General features: G+C 43.0%; 3 protein-coding genes across 7 annotated transcripts; 1 reads left to right on the forward strand and 2 right to left on the reverse strand.

Annotated features, from left to right (window-relative positions):
• On the reverse strand, nucleotides 1-6,340 carry LOC137800813 (L-rhamnose-binding lectin CSL1-like). The gene is made up of 18 exons (XM_068598163.1): nucleotides 6,246-6,340; nucleotides 6,105-6,137; nucleotides 5,907-5,966; nucleotides 5,635-5,770; nucleotides 5,195-5,304; nucleotides 4,858-4,902; nucleotides 4,589-4,721; nucleotides 4,316-4,419; nucleotides 3,993-4,020; nucleotides 3,433-3,509; nucleotides 2,289-2,321; nucleotides 2,153-2,215; nucleotides 1,936-2,071; nucleotides 1,049-1,158; nucleotides 921-965; nucleotides 673-805; nucleotides 243-346; nucleotides 1-90 (listed from the first exon to the last, which is right to left on the reverse strand). The coding sequence occupies exons 1-18, from the start codon at nucleotides 6,307-6,309 to the stop codon at nucleotides 53-55; spliced, it is 1,452 nt and encodes a 483-aa protein (XP_068454264.1). The 5' UTR covers nucleotides 6,310-6,340; the 3' UTR covers nucleotides 1-52.
• A 2,629-nt stretch (nucleotides 6,341-8,969) lies between these two features.
• casp9 (caspase 9, apoptosis-related cysteine peptidase) lies at nucleotides 8,970-13,249 on the reverse strand. Of its 3 annotated transcripts, none has more exons than XM_068597243.1 (11): nucleotides 12,992-13,249; nucleotides 12,081-12,297; nucleotides 11,448-11,670; nucleotides 11,219-11,302; nucleotides 11,073-11,134; nucleotides 10,732-10,908; nucleotides 10,569-10,658; nucleotides 10,323-10,470; nucleotides 10,036-10,224; nucleotides 9,815-9,924; nucleotides 8,970-9,727 (listed from the first exon to the last, which is right to left on the reverse strand). In XM_068597243.1, the coding sequence occupies exons 2-11, from the start codon at nucleotides 12,210-12,212 to the stop codon at nucleotides 9,623-9,625; spliced, it is 1,320 nt and encodes a 439-aa protein (XP_068453344.1). In that variant the 5' UTR covers nucleotides 12,213-12,297; nucleotides 12,992-13,249; the 3' UTR covers nucleotides 8,970-9,622. The 3 variants fall into 3 exon arrangements, with proteins under 3 accessions (XP_068453344.1, XP_068453343.1, XP_068453342.1); XM_068597242.1 differs by lacking the exon at nucleotides 12,992-13,249 and adding an exon at nucleotides 12,534-12,965; XM_068597241.1 differs by lacking the exon at nucleotides 12,992-13,249 and having other exon boundaries at nucleotides 12,081-12,527.
• On the forward strand, nucleotides 12,539-18,651 carry LOC137800181 (dnaJ homolog subfamily C member 16-like). 3 transcript variants are annotated; one of them, XM_068597240.1, is made up of 15 exons: nucleotides 12,539-12,787; nucleotides 13,100-13,281; nucleotides 13,366-13,432; nucleotides 13,569-13,893; nucleotides 14,004-14,188; nucleotides 14,308-14,412; nucleotides 14,517-14,675; nucleotides 14,800-14,930; nucleotides 15,094-15,277; nucleotides 15,804-15,983; nucleotides 16,085-16,161; nucleotides 16,271-16,351; nucleotides 16,554-16,655; nucleotides 16,754-16,924; nucleotides 17,015-18,651. In XM_068597240.1, the coding sequence occupies exons 2-15, from the start codon at nucleotides 13,109-13,111 to the stop codon at nucleotides 17,460-17,462; spliced, it is 2,388 nt and encodes a 795-aa protein (XP_068453341.1). In that variant the 5' UTR covers nucleotides 12,539-12,787; nucleotides 13,100-13,108; the 3' UTR covers nucleotides 17,463-18,651. The 3 variants fall into 3 exon arrangements, with proteins under 3 accessions (XP_068453341.1, XP_068453339.1, XP_068453340.1); XM_068597238.1 differs by having other exon boundaries at nucleotides 12,539-13,281; XM_068597239.1 differs by having other exon boundaries at nucleotides 12,539-13,281; nucleotides 16,554-16,643.

Genomic DNA, 18,651 nt, shown 5'->3' on the forward strand with positions numbered 1-18,651 from the left:
TTTATTTCAGTGCATGTTTATTGGTATATAAATGTCAGCATGTGAACACAGGTTAATGCTTTGGAAGCTGCTGAGGAATGACCCCAGGATCTGTGAAAAAACAAACATAACATATTTAATTCAGAGAATATATTTCAGCAACTGGTCATACGTAGGATGACATTTCCCCTACCCCATATTGTACATTGCATATTTGGTTGTATATCAGAGTAACCGGCCTAACGGGCCTTTAAGATACTTACATTCACATATGTAGGCCACCTCCAGATACTTGTAAGTGCCGACACAGGGGTCTCCAAACACTGAGTTGCTCGCTCTGATAGTACAGCTGTTTTTCCCATTGCAGCTGTGGAGGCAGAGTGACATGAGTGAAAACAGGCTTGAATTCACCATGGAGCGTATGAAATCTAATCTGCGTTGGTTCATCTTTGTGGCTATAACACGTACTGGGAACTGAGCTTTACTACAATGGTTCAACGGTCTGTTTGCCGCATACTTATAAACACACACACACACCAAGTGTCCATGTTTTTAAACATTGCGTGTCTAAATTTAACTTTCTTTCAGCAATAATTATAATTCACTCAGATGTATTTATATGTGCCAAATAGGAAATAGTTTTTTGAGATCCATATTTATTCCTTGTATTCATCAACGGGTCTGCAGCCGTACCTGTCAGCAACCTTGCTGGTGGGATTTGAGCAGGCGTCATTTTTAATCACAGAGGCTCGTTGTGAAAAAGTGCAGGTGGTCTGGTCACGGCGTCCATAGTCGGCTCCGTACACAAAAATGACCTGTCCTTCATCTGTGAAAAAGAGGAGGAACAATTGACAAGGTGGAGAAGTCAGAGAGGTCGGATGCATTGAAAATGTAATTATGCTTAATCCACCATGAATGCAAAAAGAAAAAATATATATTACCGCACTGGAGGTGTGCCAAAGAGTTTTCACATGCAACAATGTGATCTGTCAAAGTGAATCACATTAGACATCACACCATAAAACATGCAGCTTTTTTTCAGTTAGTTTCATGCAGACATGTGACTGACTTGCTGGGAAACAGGTGTAGTTGGTGTCCAGGTATTTGGAGATGCCACGGCAGGGATCAGAGGTAAGAACAACTTTCAGGTTCAGTTCACACTCCGTCTTGCCATTACACCTGCAAGAAACACATTAAGGTTACAGGGTAAACATTTAAACAAGCCGATACCACAATGAAACATCCCCACATTGTAACAAAAAAAACATGTAGTTTAACTTAAAAACGTATGATTAATTGCTGCAAGTCAAATTGAATTACTATTTGATACGACTCATGATGGGTCGTCCTGTCAAACTCCGTCGCACAGGCTCTCACAGGAGCCTCGCACTGCGTTCCCTCCCCAGTAAATAACGTTGCTTCTGCAGAAAGCTTGGTCATGCAACGTTTACTTGTAACTCAGACTCTCCCGATGCTCGCCCTGCGGCCAACAATGTGTTTGTCAACTTTCATTATATGACAATTGAATTAGTTTTCGGGTGACCTGACTAGCTCAGGGGGATGAGTGGTCTCCTTGTAACCAATTGTGATCAGACATGTGTGAATCCTCTTCCCTGGTGGGATAAAAACTGTGAAAATCAATAGAACATATTCACAACAACAAGAATTGTATTCCCTTTTGATCAAATTAAAAAAGCAAACAACTCAAAAGTTGACTCAGGTCCATTCTTAATCCATTGGATTTGGGAGTGACGCGGATATGAAAGCGAGTTCATCCGTCTTTCCTTTACAAGCAAAAAACGTATTTCTCTCTCTCTCTGCGCCCATGGGCGCAGACATGGCTCCAGAACAGAAACCAGAATATTGTTTAAAGCCAGGTTTCAAAATTGTTAATGCACAGTCTATTGTTCCATTTTGTTGACATATTAAAGTCAATGACTATTTTCACACTGGTACCTTGATTTCAGGACGTCCAGTGTGCCTTTCTGAGAGCACTTTGTATTGGCAAGCTGTCTCCGAGGTGTTCCCTTAGAGCAGGTCTTCTTGTCTGTACGTCCATACAGTGCTCCCTGCACACTGATCACTCCGCTATCTGTAATACACCAAATAATAAATCTAGAAGCAGGACAAATCACTCCAATGTATTTGTTTATGTGGGAGAGTTTTGCCATACCGCAGCTCAGGTGCTGGACATTGCCGCCGCCGGAACAAGTGATGACCCTCTCTGCAGAAACAACTCAAATAAAGGATGCAAAAGCATTAGTTGAAGTGTGTGGAAGAATCATCATTAATGCCACTCAGATATTTACCTGCTGTCATGCGCGAACATGTTGCTGCAAGCACTGGAAAAGAAACATTGCTGTCAAACTGTGTCCGCCAAACATAAGCTGAACATACAAAGTCTTGCTTAAGATAAAAATTAAAAAAAAATCTTATCAAAGTATTGAAAAAAAAATCACAGCAGACATTTTGACATGTTAAAGCAGGAAAAGCAGAGGTGTTACTAACATTAGCGATGACTCCGTTCTGTCCCTAATAGACTGTGACACTGAGACTGAGTAAACATCTGTATGAGGGCCTTGCTATAATTAGTGCCATCACTAATCCTGCTGTGACATGCTCATGTGGAGGCTGAATGCAGATAAAACAAATGAATAAACTTGCTGTAAAAGCAGAACAAAAAAAATACATAAATTATAGTTTTCTTACAAACTCATGTTGGTGTTTTCAGACAGAATAATGATAAGGAAGTTGCAGCAGAGTCAATTTCCTTTTACAAGATAATGAGCAAAGGGACCTCAAATCTGAATAAATGAGCGTACTCTCTCCTCAGGGTCCACTATATCTTCACATAAAAAACAGTTGTTTGCTGATTTATGCTCTGAATGCTAAATATAGCTATACTTTTAAGGCAAAACCACACAAAAAGAGCAGGGTTCTCTCAACCCTCTTATCTTTTTTTTATGTGATGCATGACCATAAACTGTACAAGCTGAAGTACCTGATCCGGTCCATCCCCTCATCTACTCATAAGGACAGGGGAGAAAGGCTGATTATACAAACTTACAAACTGTGAAAGGTTTTAGAGGCATGGACTTCAGAAATGCCACCACAAAAAAATGATGGGGGGATAACTTGTCAAACTAAAAAGGACATGGAAAATATATTTAACCCTTTAAAATATTGTTGTAAACGTGCCCTTCTATGATAAAAATACAGCAGCACATTGTCCTGGTTTAAACATTTTGAGAAAAAAAAGTGCATTTCTCATTGAGCAGCAATCCGAATTATGTGATGGGTCGACTTTCCTCCAGCTGCAAACATCCTCCTGAACTTCCAGTTAAGTATTAAAAGCTATTAGATTCTTCAGCAAGACAGCTGAAGTCTTAACGCCTACTTATACATGAAAAATCACACAACGTTGTTCTAGTTGCCAGTCAATTGTGTACTCACGCAGTGTGGTGCTGAGTGTGAAGCTGAGCATGCTTTTAGAAGATCCAGGCTGTGGTGAACCCTGAGACTGATGGTTGCTGGAACAGACAGACCTGTATTTATACTGCTTGGTTAAGAGGTGTCTTCTCCTCTAAACAATAGCTTGATCTTGCGCAACTAGGTTCTGCGTGACAAAAAATGCATGACAAAACAATAGGTTCTGAAAATCCCCAGATATCTCTTTTATTTTTGTGTTTGTGCTTCCTTAAAGAAGAGCTTTTTGTCTTCAAGGATGTACTCAGTCTTCCTTCTGTATGTCTGCAGACTGGAACATCTTCATTTTTTATTTACTTCCTGAAACACTTCACAGCCACTATTGTTCATTTCTTTTAGTCTTTGGACTTCCTGGAAGACCCGAAAACGAGCTTTGCTCGTCCACATTTCTGTAGATTTTTGTTCAATCATCATTCGCACAATAGCACAACAATGAAACCAAACCCCAAAAGTCACATGCTGCTGATTGAATATATTTTATTTAATACATGTTCTTTGTGATCTTATTGTGGTTATAGCGTGTTTACGCAGACTCCTTTGGAATGGTAGATGGATCTGTAAAAAAAAACAGATGAAAGATTGAAATAAATACAATATCTCAGTGACTGGTTGTGCAAAATGTTGCCATTGTACTTCATCAGCACAGATCATTGTTCCTTATAAGAATAACCAATGTAGCCGCACTAAAAATGTAATATTTTTGGATTAATAGAGCCTGATTTTTATCACTAAAAAGATAGTCACTCAAGCAGTTATGGTGATGAACCTGTTGTGTTTTGCTATGTACATTTAGACCACAGACTAGCATCGCAGGGTGAAAACAGTGCTGACTGGCCTTCAAGCTACTTACATTCACATATGTAAGCCACCTCCAGGTACTTGTAAGTGCCGACACAGGGGTCTTCGAACATTGAGCTGTCCACTTTGACAATACAGCTGTTTTTCCCATTGCAGCTGTGGAGGCAGAGTGACATGAGAGAATACAGGCTTGAATGTGCACTGGAGCATACATTATGTGACGGTGAGTGGCATCACAAACATGCAGCAATCACTGCAGATATGAAGTTACATTTCAGTAGCCTTCAACCTGAAGCACAACTGAACAAAGAGTGAGCAACTGCACCTGGTAGAAACGCCGCTGGCGGGCTGTGAGCAGTCGATATTTTGGATCTGAGAGGCAGGCTGTCTGTAGGTGCACGTGGTGTGGTCGTTTCGTCCATAAGTGGCACCATAGATTGATATGACTTGCCCTTCATCTGGCAAGAAGAGGAGGAAGAGTTGCAAGCAAAGGGAAATGAAAATGTAGCTTTTAAAGGTCAAAGGACAAAGTGGCATTAAGTCATCAAGGGACATGAAAATACAATAAGGTTCAAAGAGAAGATGTGATCTTACCACAGTCCAGGTAGGCCCAAGAGTGCTCACATGTCACGTGGTGAACTGTCAAAATAACATGGATCACATTAAACCTGCATTATTAACACTCATTTTGTGTCAAAAGTCACAATGTATCTTCTCCCAATCTTCGTGTAGCCTGCTGCTGACTAACTAATTGGAAACATTATGCCTCCTGTCTGAATCCCCCAAAACACTCAAAGCAGGCCCAAAAGCTAAAAGTGGAAACAAGGAAAGAAATCATTGGAAATCTCAATTTCTCTTTCATTTCGCAAACTTTTTTGGACAGTGCTTAAGTAGAGTTATGGCTTTAATTTCATGCAGACATGTGACTGACTTGCGGGGAGGCAGGTGTACTTGGTCTGTAGATATTTGAAGGTGTCGACGCAGGGGTCAGGTGTTCCGAAGTCATTCCCGCTTACTTCACAAACCTTTTTTCCATCACACCTGCAACATGAAGGACAGAAAGAGCGTGATTCAAGCAGAATCATAGGCAAAACACCATTGTTGGGCCAATTGCAGGGAACTAATTCCTTTTCTCATTTATCTATGACCAAATCACTGTCGACATGAGGAAGCGGAAGAACACGTTCAATCATATCACCCATTGGGATCTAGAACCTGCTCAGGTCAAACACTGAATATGGAAGCACTGCAGCTGCTTGTAATATTGATCGTACTACAAATGTTTGTTCTAATGTCTGGTTTTTCATTACTTTTTTGAATATCTTATACATTTAGAATATGTGCAATGACAACATTATATTTAGTGTGTACCTTCTCTTGAGGACGTCTGCTGTGCCCTCCTGAGAGCACTCTGTATTGCCAAGTTCACTCGGAGGTCTCCCCTCACCACAGGTCTCACTGTCTGCACGTCCATACAGTGCTGTCTGCACGCTGATCACTCCGGTATCTGGCACACGCCAGAGAGGGAGACATTATGAAATCAGAACTGAATAGTCATCACTGAGTTTGTCTGCTTGCGATCGTGTAATCCTTAATTGTGCTAAACCGTTGCAGACAGAACATGTCAGGAAATAGAGGCATACCACAGCTCAGGCGATGGACTCTGTTGACATCACAGGTGACAACCATCTCTGTAGCAACACCTAAAAACAAATATGATAGTGGTAGTTTAACACACAATAGACGCATGCGCGTATTCAAGCATCCTCACACACACACACGCACACACACATACACACACACCTACACAGAGAGGGATACACACAGAGAGAGATATTTACCTTTGCTTAGAAGCAGGCAGGTCGCTGCCAGCACTGAAATAGGAAACAGCACGCAAGAGAGATAAAAATTTCAAAAACTGCATTTCAAATTTCAGAAATAGAAGGAGATATTTCTAGGATTATGGTCCGCAGTATACTGACCGAGCGTGGTGCTGAGGCGCAGCATGGTTCTGCAGAAGTCAGTGGTAAGTGACCAGTGAGACATGAAACGCAGTATTTATTCATGTTGGATCGAGGGCGGTCAACGTCTCGCGTGCAAAACAAACCAGTGGCTCCTATTCAACTGGCTGAATTCAGCAAAAATGAGAATACCATGGAAACCCCCACGGGGGACGACAGCCGGCCGGTCTCAGAGCACTTCAGTGACCCAGGCCAAGCTGAGGAAGATGAGAGAAGCAGCTGTCTGAAAGAATTGACTATTTCTAATGTTTTAAACTCTCTCCAAATATTAAATAGCATAGTAGGAGTAACATCAATACTATGTACATTTAATATTAGTGTGATTTATAGTATTATTAATATTATTATGCTTTGACTTGTGTCTGTGTATTTGTTGTGTATACTTGGCAAAGCTAAATGTGTCCTATATGTTTTCTATTTGGTGACACTGAAATGGACTGGTGAATAAGACAGGTCCCCGGTTGGACCCTTGAGGAACTCCACAGGTTAGAGGAGCTCCATAATAGTAACCGATAAAGAGGTGATAAGATAAATAGGACCATACAACATCCAAACCCATTCCTAATTAAATATTATGATCTACACGATTATGTTGAATTGGAAGCTGTGTTAAAAGCTAGAAGATAGCCACTTGGTATTTTCTCCATGTGTGTGTATCCTGTTTCCATTGACTTAAAGTGAGATAGATATGTGCTTCAGGGGGGACTGAAAGATCCAAAGCAGGCTAGCAAGTATTATTTAAAGTCATCTGGTGTTTTTAGTTTCTTGTTGCCGAAGAAAATGTAGAAACCCTCCAGACCGCATGAACCCAGAATGGAAATGGGAAAGAGGGCTTTTGTGTACTCTGCCCCCTCAACATGGAATATGGTGCAGAATGTTTTAAAACTCAAAGAATTGATAACACTGCTTTTAAATCTAAAATCAAAGAAATAGGAGCTGGTTCCCAAGCATGTAAATGTTTCCTGAATAGACTCATTATGTCACTGTCTCTTAGTTTTTAGTTCTTTTAACTCGTCTTGTTCTGTGTTTTCTGCCTGTAACTATGTGTTTTTTATGCTGCTGCCTATCTTGGCCAGGTCTCCCTCGAAAAAGAGATTTTTAATCTCAATTGGACTTCCTGGTTAAATAAATAATAATAAAAAATTAAATGAATGACATGTTTTTTAAATGCAAGAGAGTGCACGTACTAGATAAACAAGTGCGAGTGCAGAGAAGGAGTCACATGCAGGACTTGTTTTGCAAAACGTGAGTCCAAGGTGGGAGTAGGAAATATAACTGCAGCAGTGCAGGAATAACAATGTTCTTGTTCTGATAACTGGAAACGACTGGCAAAAATTTCCTCCAGGATGTGAAGAAAATCTAGTTGCTGTCAACATTGTTCTGTTGACGCCCACATGTCTGCTATAAATCATTTGAGAGTTAGTGTGCAGTTTTGTTTAAAAAAGAAAGAAAAATAACCTCGGTACTGCCCCAAGAGAGACATGGTTGGCTGAAAGAAAGGTATCTCTCTAAAACCATGTTTTGGTGCCGTTTTCCACTCGTTAGTACATTTATTGTGAAACAAATAGTTCCATTATATATATATATATATATATATATATATATATATATATATATATATATATATATATATATATATATATATATATATCTAAGATATACATTAATTATATATATATATATATATATATATCTAAGATATACATTAATTATATATATATATATATATATATATATATATATATATATATTTATATATATATATATATATATATATATATATAATTTATATAATAAATATCTATATTTGTTCATCTTCTCAGAACTCATGACTATGTGGCGTCCAGCGGGAGGACTTCATACCTGCATTGCCAGGTTGTTATGGAGAGGAGAATGTTCTTCATTCAGTCGACCAGAACAGCCTGCAGTATGCATTTCTGTGCTTTCAGAGAAGTAAAGACGTTCTTTAAAACTCCTGGATGTCCTTTGTGTCTAAGTGTGCAACATAAGTGCAAATGATACCTATCTATCATGTACTTGATCAAAGTTGAGGGCTGTCTTGTTGGTCCGAGCATTGAACTGCTGCTGTCAATTACCTTTTTGGGTTTTCATTTTTAAATACAGAGTGCTCTCTCAAGCGAAGGGCAGATCTTATGTGATTCAGTGTGGCTAGAACATCTATAGGGGATCAGTTTTAGCAGTAAATAGTATGGATCATGAGCAACTTGTTTATTTTAATCAAAACCTGAAACATGGAAACAACAATATTTTTGCTATGAAAATTTCTGTTCCCCTTTTATAGATTTGCGATGTTTTTCCTTTTTTTTGCCTTCAACAAAAATAAAAAAGATGAACAAGGTACTTTGTCTTTACATTATAGAATATTTAAGTCACTCTGTTTACATGTCAGAAGCTGTAATTTACCTTCTTCATCCACATTGAACAGCAGCAGCTCAGGTGGTAGATTAGGATTAAAGTAAAGGGATCATGGTATAAAATATCATCAACAAACCAGCAGTGCAATATTGAACATAAGATTCAGCTGTATTCATGTAAACATTTTAAAAAGTTATTTGTATCGTTTACGCGGCATACAAAAATAATTTTCAATAATTTGGTGTTCTGAGAGAATATGGTCACAGTTTTGTTCAATCTTTGGCCAACAAAATTCAAGCTGAAAGGGAGAGCGGACCATTTCTATTTTATTAGAGACCTCTGGTGGTAGTGGAGGGAAACTCACTCAACCTCTGGCCAACTATGGACATTAAAGCCACTGCAGCAGCTGGACCTGGACGAAGCAGCTGCAGACACGAGTCACTGGGGTTCCATCTGATACATTTTTAACTCTGCTGGAAGAAATGGAATGACACATTTAACTATTATATGTGGCTCATATCCACCCCCATTAATACAAAAAATAAAGTATTTATATTAATGAGACAGAAAAGTCAGAAAAATATTTGGAATCATTTGCAGAGAATGATTTCAACATTGATTGAAATTTGACAGCTGCTGTGACGATAAGACACCAAGAATATAAAAAACTAACCTGAACCACAGTCTCATAGTATGTAAATACCCCCCGAAAAGACACCTATACACAAACAGCTCATTTTAAAAAGTTGCCAACCATTAAAAAAACAGCAAGACATGACAAACAGAAGAAATGTACACTCAGACGTCATTGTGTCTTTAAAAATACAGCCACAATTTAGCTAATTCATACAACTCTGCTGAGGAAATATCCAGAGAAATCACAGCAATGGATGCCTCATGTGTACTGAAACAGACGAGCGTTCCCTGAAAGTAAAACAGAGGCGCAAAGCAGAACTCTGCCGCTATCCTGGGGCTTGAAACTGTAGAAGTTTTCGGAGGAAGTTAAAGGAACCCGGCATTTGCTTGTAGAGCCCTTTCGCAGAGTTCTGGGAGACTTCATGGTTAACCTGGACACAAGCACAATCGGAAATCAGGTGATTCCAAAGCTCTACATGGCGACGCGGATTCAATGGAGTATGAGAAGAGAAGCTCACCATCATCAACATTGTTACCAAGTCATCGGTAGCAGCGTTTTCCTCGAGAATACGGTCCAGTGTCTCCACGTACCAGGAGCCTGACTGGGTGTCTCTCCAGGAAACATAACCTGCGTTTGTCACACGGGGCATTAGGACGACACGCAGAGCAAATGAAGTGCATCGACTTTGACTGTGAATGCAACACACACACAAACAAACACACTGAGATGCAAACACACCCGGAAAAGTAGAGTAGGACACCAGAATGTCGCTCGGGGTCGGCAGCGTGGCTCTTGCGTCCATTTCGTCGGACATGCTCAGAGAGTCGCTGCTGGATGACGTTGGAATGGCGTCCGTCTGGTCATCCGCTCCGCCGATGGACGGTTCGGCCTCGTCGGGGGACACCTCGAACCCCATGTCTCGCTCACCTCAGGAACAAAAGCAAACGTATCCCCTTATGAGACTGCTGGAACGTGTCAATTACGGATTCTGTGCCTGCTACGTTTGTCAGTGCAATGTGAGTTACCTCCTCCGCAAGCCTGGATGAAGAAAAGCTTCGGTTTGCCCTGTAACGACGGACAATGCTGGCCATTGAGGTAGTTTGTGATGTGCTGAACTGGGACATGCTGCCCGTCAACGCCGTACACGGCACCGGGGAAGCGGTTGTGACTCACCTGAAAAACACCAACATGAGCGTACATGACAAGACATCGGGATTTGAACCTGAGCAGGTTGGAGGACAGAAAGGGGAAGAACACGTGACCCGGCTTACCTCCGTCCCGTGGGACAGCATGATGACCACACAGCAGTCGTGTTGCGAGTGGTCTTTCTTACATAAAGTTGACAGAACATGTTTGATTTGCTGAAATGCAGAGAAAACTGTTAGTTTTACAACTGTGACCTCGAATTTCGACATGTGAGTTACTCTAACTTACTCTTTGTTTCAGATTTGTTTTAACTTCCACAATAAAGTTGAGGGCCTTGAATCTTTTTTCCAGCTTGTCACAGTCTATGTTGGACCCTTTGCGATTGCTCAGCTCGCTCTCGGGTTCAAACTCTACGTTGTTTATGATGAGGCAATGTCCGCAGGGGCTGGCATCCATTTTATAGGTCTAACACACACACACACACACACACACACACACACACACACACACACAGAGAAAAAGGAAGTGTGATGTATATATACGAACTGAGATTAGGCAAAGATGGCGTCTACAACAACGCTTGTCTTTCGGTCGGTCTGAACAGTTCATGACAAACAAATAGCGTTTACCTGAATACTATCCCGCCGAATTCTGCCCGGAGGCCTTGGTCTAACGTGCTCCTGTTCAGGGGCTGTGACGTGAGCATCACAAAGAGTTAGACATCATACAATTTACCAGACTCCTACCAACACGTTATTTGATCCCAAAAGCTTACACGGACTAGGAGTAGGACTGCGTCTCTGTATTGGATGAACGGAGAGGTCATCTTTTCTCTGCTGATCAACATCAGTGGGAAGGGCTATAAAAGAAACAGAGAGCTCATTATGAGCTAAACGTTAACGTTACAAGACCGGAGAGTTACAAATCAATGTGATCCTTTGCCCACGCAGACAGCTATGACCTGAATACCCTTTAAAGATACCGTAGCATCATCGCACACTTACAAAGCGGGAGAGGCAGGGCGACAGGGAGGACGACAGCGGGGACGACCTGACTTGAGGTTGCGGGCTGCAGACGAACTGCTGGAGCCCCGGACCGAAGAAGCTCTGACAAACTGTGCTGGCCCGTCCCCTCAAGGCACACCAGAAATATTGGAAAGGCCCGACTCCCGCGGGTCTCTAAGTCCTGCACGAGCTTTCTGGCCTGGTCACGTCTGGTCCCAGCGCTCTGACGAGAGACAGGGAGGGGTGGGACTTTGATTTGGATTTTTGCATTCAGATCTCTTGAAGCTGAAACCAGGCTCTCAAGCATTACAAAATAAAACATCAAACAAGCAAATAGATAAACAGAAACTAACAAACTTTCCAAAAAAGTGAAACACTTAAACCCTCACACACATTAAAAACAACAGATTACAACAATTGATGCCCTGTATTACATTAAATAAAGTTTATCTGCAACAACTACATATTTCTATTGCCTCACATATATATTTGTTGATTATTCCTAGCCACTATCTTACTGGCGTCAGGTAGTTTGTTCCACATTTAACACGGTGGTACTAGTATGACATTAAATTCAACAAGCACAGAGAATCGACCTGCCTCTCGATGCTCTGATCTACACAGCTTGCTCACCTTTATCTCGTCGATCATGTCTTGGGTAAAGACTCCTTTTTCAAGGAGGTCATCATAGAGGTCCGATGGGTCCAAATCTCTCACGAGATTGATCCTGTTGCGTTGAAGAATCTTCTTGTGGATGTCCTCCATTATTAGTTCAATAATAACGACCTCACGCGAGCCGTGACGACAAGCCGCTCCCACTTGTTTGCGAAAGGGAAATGGTACCTTGTTCCTGTACAAATATGAGAAGTTATGTGTCATTTATTGTCTATGTGGTCGGGTTGCATTCGCCATTTCCTTGTTTACATCAACGTTGTCTGTGATTGGCCCAGTGGGAAAGTACGACAGAGAAAAAAACAGGGTGCGTTTGATTTCCTTCACTGCGCGCCGCTGCCACGCGGCCTCCGCACCACAACACACGTAGACTACAAAACTGGGGGAGCAACGAGCAATAAATCAAACACACACAAACGAAGCAGTGCGAAGCCACGAAATACTCAATCTCCCAAAAGGACGTTCGCCACTGAGCGCCTCCCTCCTCTGCTCCAGCTCCGCAGCGGCGGGTTGAGACTTCTCGCCGGAGGAGCTGCGGGATGCTGCCGAAGACACCCCGTGTGCACTCCGCTCGCCTCTTCACGTCAGCGCCAACCAACAGGCTGAAGAACATGGACACCCTCGCCAGATGTGAGGCGTAGTGCCGGGGGGGACTGCATCTGCTCGAGGTGAACGTTCAAGCTGCTGCGTTGAGGTTAAAAAGCTCCTTAGCTCAGCAGCGTAACCACGGGTTGAAACGACGTGCATGTCACAGCCCCGTGACATGTCAGCAGGACGTAATGTCTGTTCGCTGTGGTACTTAACCGACATTTGTCACCTAGCTTCTCTGGTTAGCGTGCTGTAATGTAACCGTTTCTCGTCGTTGACGTTACCGTGGTGACGTCAGGCGGTGTCGGCCAAGTTCAATCACATTGTCGAGATGAAAGGTTCGTGCATCCTCGACTACCGTGATGGCAATGCTTCTCGTGGTGCGTTCAAAGGTTTCCGTGATGGCAGCGTCCAGGATGTCTGTGCCGCTGGCCGTGGTGGTGGTCCTCTCGGTGCTGCTCACGGGAGCGGCACACGCCGGGCCCGAGATGGACCCGTACAAGATCTTGGGAGTGACCAGGAGCGCCAGCCAGGCGGAGATTAAGAAGGTCTACAAGCGCCTCGCCAAAGAATGGTAAACATGTCCACGTGACACTGACCTGTTTTGATGGTGAACCTCATTACATCCTGAACTAATGAGGAATCTTCTTCTCAAAAGGCATCCGGACAAAAACAAAAATCCTGGTGCTGAGGACATGTTCATTAAGATTACCAAATCTTATGAGGTTTGTCTTTTGATAAAAGTGTAACCTATGCAATTCATCGATATGTTGTGCTTTAGTCATGTGGTACGAGTAAGTAAGCCAAGAGAAAGAGAGAAAGATGTCTGCCATACCGATATGTTTTCTGTCCCAAATCTAGATTCTGTCCAGTGAGGACAAGAGGGCCAATTATGACCGCTACGGGCAGACTGACGACACCCAGCCGTACGGCGGCGCCCGCTACGGTCACCCCCACGACAGCTTCTACTTCGACGAGTCCTTCTACAACTTCCCCTTCAACAGCAAGAACCACAGGGACTTTACCGACAGCAAGTACACGCTGCACTTCAACCAGTACGTCAACGACGTGGTGCCCGACAGCTACAAGAGGCCGTACCTTATAAAGATCACCTCCGACTGGTGCTTCAGCTGCATCCACATTGAGCCCGTGTGGAAAGAGGTGGTGCAGGAGATGGAGACTCTAGGTTTGCAATGAACCAATAAATGGTCCTCGCCGTCTACAAAATTGTGTATACCGAGCCCGAAAAGGTTGATGTGCGTGGATGTCTTTTGTATTTGTGTTTTGTATTTGCAGGCGTCGGGATCGGCGTGGTGGACGTTGGCCATGAGAGACGGCTAGCCAATCACCTCGGGGCCCATCGCACGCCGTCCATACTTGGAGTCATCAACGGCAAAGTGACGTTTTTCCATTACGCCGTAGCGAAGGAGCACCTGAGGCAGTTTGTGGAGGACCTCCTTCCTCAGAGACTTGTGGAATGGGTGAGTGTCTTGTGAGGGAGGGTGACTCAAATACTGTGGAGGTGAGCAGATTTGCAATGGATATTCGAGACGTATACAATTCCAAAAAACACTTTCTGTGCATTTTTCTATGCTTTAAGATCACCGACAAGAACGATGTGAGGTTCCTGAGCAGCTGGCATGAGCTCAACAAGCCACACGTGCTTCTGTTTGACCAAGTGCCCGTGGTGCCTCTGCTCTTTAAAGTAGGCTCCCACCTTACAGTTTCAATGTGGAAATGTACCTCAGGTGACAGCTGTTACACAACTAACACAACACACGTCAACCATTTGTCTCTGCATCTCCGTAGCTGACGGCGTTTGCTTATAAGGACCACTTGCAGTTTGGCTATGTGGACCAGGGCCTTTCAGAGACGGCAGAGCTGCAGAAACAGTTCAACATTAACACTTACGCTCCAACCATGTTGGTCTTTAAGGAGAGCATCGACAAGCCCGCTGACATCATTCAGGTAAACCCCAGCAGCGAGCTGTTATTCGCTGTATACACACAATGATCTACCTGCAGTTGTGTTCATGAAAAAACGTTGACTCGCTCTTTTTTCAGCGCGATTGCGTTTTCTTTTTTCTCTGCAGGCTAAAGGAATGAAAAAGCAAATTATTGACGAGTTCATGACGAACAACAGATTCCTTCTCGTGCCACGGCTGGTCAACCAGAAGCTCTTTGATGAGCTCTGTCCCGTCAAGCAGTTCCACAGACGCAGAAAGTAAAAGAACTGGACATCTTTTTTTAATAGCTGTTCACACCTGATCAACCAAAAGACCATTAAATACAAACCTAATGATTTTTTGTTGTTGTTGTAAAATTAATTTAATGATTTGTAATTTGCATTTTCTAAGTTACTGCTGCCATCTCCTCTCCCCCTTTAGATACTGTGTCCTGCTGATCACAAATGACGAAGAGACCTTTACTTTTGGGAATCATGCGTTTCTCTCGTTTGCCTCGACCAATAACAAGGAAGTTGTGAGATTTGCGTATGTGTACCAACGGCTACAGCAACCTCTTTGTGACATCTTCACGCAGAACAAAGACAGTGAAGAGTCTACAGCACAGGTACACTGACACATCTCCAAAGCTGGCGCCGCCACTGTGAATATGAGGGGTGCATGAAACTACAGCATATTTGTTTTAATATTCAGTTATTACTTGTTAACACACGATCCAAGTCTTTGGAATAGACATTTGACTGAAAGCATTAAGGCCTCGAGGAGCACCGTGGATAAACTTAAGCCATTTGAAAAAAAAAAACAGCAACTGCTAGGTTTTGCTCTAAACTGCATGGTCCTATCGGAGCTTATTTCCATTCAGATATTGCAAAGTGAGAGGTTTTAAAAATGGCCTTGCCAGTTTTTCCCCTTTCCCCTTTCCCCTAGTGGTCCAACTTTGGAGCGTTATTTCCCCGTCCCTTATTTGCTTTTACATTTTCCCCTGCTACGACCTCTTTAGAGACGGGGATGTCAGCCGGGATTGCCGGCGACCACGCAGCTCTTAAAATAGCTCATATCCCCCATTAAGAAAGTTTATTAGTCAAGATTAAATTTGAATGAACCGAGTGTTTTTCTTCTTTTTTTCAAATCAGGTGGTGATCCTGGAGAGGCGTAATGCTGCGGGGAAGGCCTTGTTCAAGCCGGTGACCGCCTGGAACGGCAGCGAGGAAGACAAGCGCCGTCTTCTGGAGGAGCTGGAGCGACTGCAGAAGGACCCGTCCATCCTCGTCCACGACGCCGTGCTGCCCGAGCTCAACAACGAGTTTGCCTCTGTACGTTCTCTTTTGAGTAAAAAAAGAGAAAAGAATAGTCTCGTCTGTGTTAAATACCAACCTTCAGTCCCGTTGCTCAGTGTAATAATCTCACCCAATAGATGTTCGTTATCCGATGGATCTATGCATCATACGATTACCTCTCTGAAGTCATTGATGATATTCTGCACAACAACTGGTAGGGAGAAATGCATTTCTAGATCGAGGCATTCCACGTGTATATGTCATGATCTGAGGTTAAAGATTGTGCGTTGAGTTGCTCTAAGTCGTCTGTTGATGATTTGCAGGCGTGAGATGATGCCTCTTCTGTCCCTCATCTTCTCTGCCTTGTTCATCTTGTTTGGGACTGTGGTCATCCAGGCCTTCAGGTCGGTTGCTTTGCCCAAACATCCAAATCACCAAAAGTGTAACATAGCAGCTTCAGCCTTTTCCTGGGATTAGTGCGAGACACCGTGTTAAAAAAAATAAGCCAGAGAAAACAAAGTCCCAATTTTAATCTTTTTTTTTAACTCTTCTACACCCACGCATCCCTCCTTTTTAGGAATAAAATGTTAAGTTGTGTGTTTTCAGTGACTCAAGTGAAGATAAGCAGACTAAACCGAAGGCAAAGGATGGAACAAAAGCAGAAAATGGGTCGCCAGGGACCGGTGCTGCTTCGAGGCAAGAAGACAAGTATAATTTCCATATTCTGTCTATTAATGCTTTATCAAGTGCAGGATTTACTGTCATGTTTTTAAGCTTCTTTGTTTTTTTTTTGCTATCGACTGTAGTCGGCCTCCCAAAAAGAGCTTTGTGGAGGTGACGGAGCTGACGGATATCACTTACATAAGCAACCTGGTGAAGCTGCGGCCGGGACACATGAACATAGTGCTGGTGCTCACTGACGCCTCCAAGAACATCCTCCTCAGCAAGTTCGCCAAAGAGGTCTACTCCTTCACAGGGTAAGCTCTGCGTTGTTTTTTTGAAGACGTTTTAGTTGCGTATGAAGCTGCTTATTGATGCTTCCACACTTTCATTCTTTTTGTCCCTAGGAGCATGACACTGCATTTCTCCTTCCTGAATATTGACAAGCACGGGGAGTGGATGAACACGCTGCTGGAATACGCCCAGGACGCCATGCAGATCGACGCGGACGAGGGCGACGGGGGGAGCCACAAGATGGACTACACCGGCCACGTACTGGCCCTCAACGGCCACAAGAAGTACCTCTGTCTGTTTCGGCCCGTCTACACTGGGGAAGACCCCGACGGCAAGTCCTCCGAGGACGAAGGGGGCAGCGCCGGGGGGAGGTCCAGGTCCGGCTCCCGCGACGACCACCCGCCGCGCAGATCCAAACGATCCCGCAGCTTATCCACCCTACAGATCCACCACAAACTGGACCGCCTGGGGTTGTGGATGGAGAGGCTCATGGAGGGCACTCTGCCTCGCTACTACATCCCCACGTGGCCAGGACTGGACAAAATCACCCCCAGTAAATAGATGGAGGCGGGTTCTGCCCAAGTTTTCCACTTGAGATATTGGATAGCTACAGATATCTTTTAAAGTTGGGACAATATTACACATTAGTGCAACTACTGTGGGACAGGTCCTTTTATTCCCTCTGACACTCATCGCATGCTATTTTCAACTGTTGGTGGTCATGCTCTCGTCAGGCAGCTGCTGCTACAGCGTCGTGAACAGAAAAACAAAATCTCTGTGGCCACCTGAACTCTCTGCCTTCATGACCATTAGTCCAATACACACATACACACACACACACTCTCTAAAAGAGGCAGGCTAATAAGTCCGTCTTCATATATCAATACTGTGACTAGAGATGCATGTCTCTAACACCAAATGTCTCGCCTTTTCATGCATCTCAGCCCAATTTCTTCTTCTTTTTCGTTACTGATGAGGCTGACACGCACTCAGCTCTGTGATGTCAGAAGCCTCGGCCTCTTTAACAACCTCAGTTAGCAGGTAGCTTTATGTAGCAAGCATTTCAATCGGACTAGTCCATTTTATTTTCTGAATGCTTCCCGATTGGCCACAATCGACTGACGCACCACCATGATGTGATCGTGAATTAAGTGGACATGAAAGTGAAGGTAAAGTTAGTGTGCGCTTGCTTGGCTTATTGATTCCTTTTTAAGCAGTAAACAAACAAAAAAAACGACCTTCATGTAATCGTTGGTGCAATGTGATCATATTGTATTTATATTGTACATATTCATGTCATCTATAGGACCTGTATTTTAAAAGAGTATGTAACTTAAAAGATAAGGTGAATGTTTACATGGATTTATCAAAAATGCTGTAGTTATGTTTTTATTAAGATTTTCTTTTACAAGATAGTGTATAAACAAAAAAAAGGTGTCAGATGTTTCAGTTAGTCTTCAGTGGTGCATTTATCCTCCTGTTGGTTGTAATAAAATGCTTTATGTTTGTTAAGTTATGTTTGCAGAATTGCCATTTCTTACCAGCTGGTGGCATTTGAGCAGAAATAACCAAATAACATGCGCAAAGTACCTGTGGTGCCACTGGGTGGAGACACCTCCACTAACTACATTTAACAAGGTGTATATCACAGCTAAGCATAAGCTCGGTTCCCAAAATCAACAAAAATAACAAAGTATTATTATTATAGCAAAACAGACTGTAAATAAAGGCAAATATATGTTTAAAGAAA

Source organism: Clinocottus analis, unplaced genomic scaffold (assembly GCF_023055335.1).
Source record: "Clinocottus analis isolate CAN_PGR_092001 unplaced genomic scaffold, fCliAna1.0.p SCAF_4, whole genome shotgun sequence".
Classification (NCBI taxonomy): domain Eukaryota; kingdom Metazoa; phylum Chordata; class Actinopteri; order Perciformes; family Cottidae; genus Clinocottus; species Clinocottus analis.

Excerpts from the sequence above, each read along its gene's own strand:
- LOC137800813 (XM_068598163.1), bottom strand. The coding sequence starts at position 6,309 with ATGTCTCACTGGTCACTTACCACTGACTTCTGCAGAACCATGCTGCGC. Across the intron at positions 5,771-5,906 it reads AGTCCATCGCCTGAGCTGTG|ATACCGGAGTGATCAGCGTG; the intron begins GTATGCCTCTAT and ends GGCGTGTGCCAG. Across the intron at positions 4,903-5,194 it reads GTACACCTGCCTCCCCGCAA|TTCACCACGTGACATGTGAG; the intron begins GTCAGTCACATG and ends TTATTTTGACAG.
- casp9 (XM_068597241.1), bottom strand. The coding sequence starts at position 12,326 with ATGACACATAACTTCTCATATTTGTACAGGAACAAGGTACCATTTCCC. Across the intron at positions 10,659-10,731 it reads AAACAAATCTGAAACAAAGA|CAAATCAAACATGTTCTGTC; the intron begins GTAAGTTAGAGT and ends TCTGCATTTCAG. Across the intron at positions 9,728-9,814 it reads TGGTAACAATGTTGATGATG|GTTAACCATGAAGTCTCCCA; the intron begins GTGAGCTTCTCT and ends GCTTGTGTCCAG.
- LOC137800181 (XM_068597238.1), top strand. The coding sequence starts at position 13,070 with ATGGCAATGCTTCTCGTGGTGCGTTCAAAGGTTTCCGTGATGGCAGCG. Across the intron at positions 14,413-14,516 it reads TGGTGCCTCTGCTCTTTAAA|CTGACGGCGTTTGCTTATAA; the intron begins GTAGGCTCCCAC and ends GCATCTCCGTAG. Across the intron at positions 15,278-15,803 it reads GTGAAGAGTCTACAGCACAG|GTGGTGATCCTGGAGAGGCG; the intron begins GTACACTGACAC and ends TTTTCAAATCAG.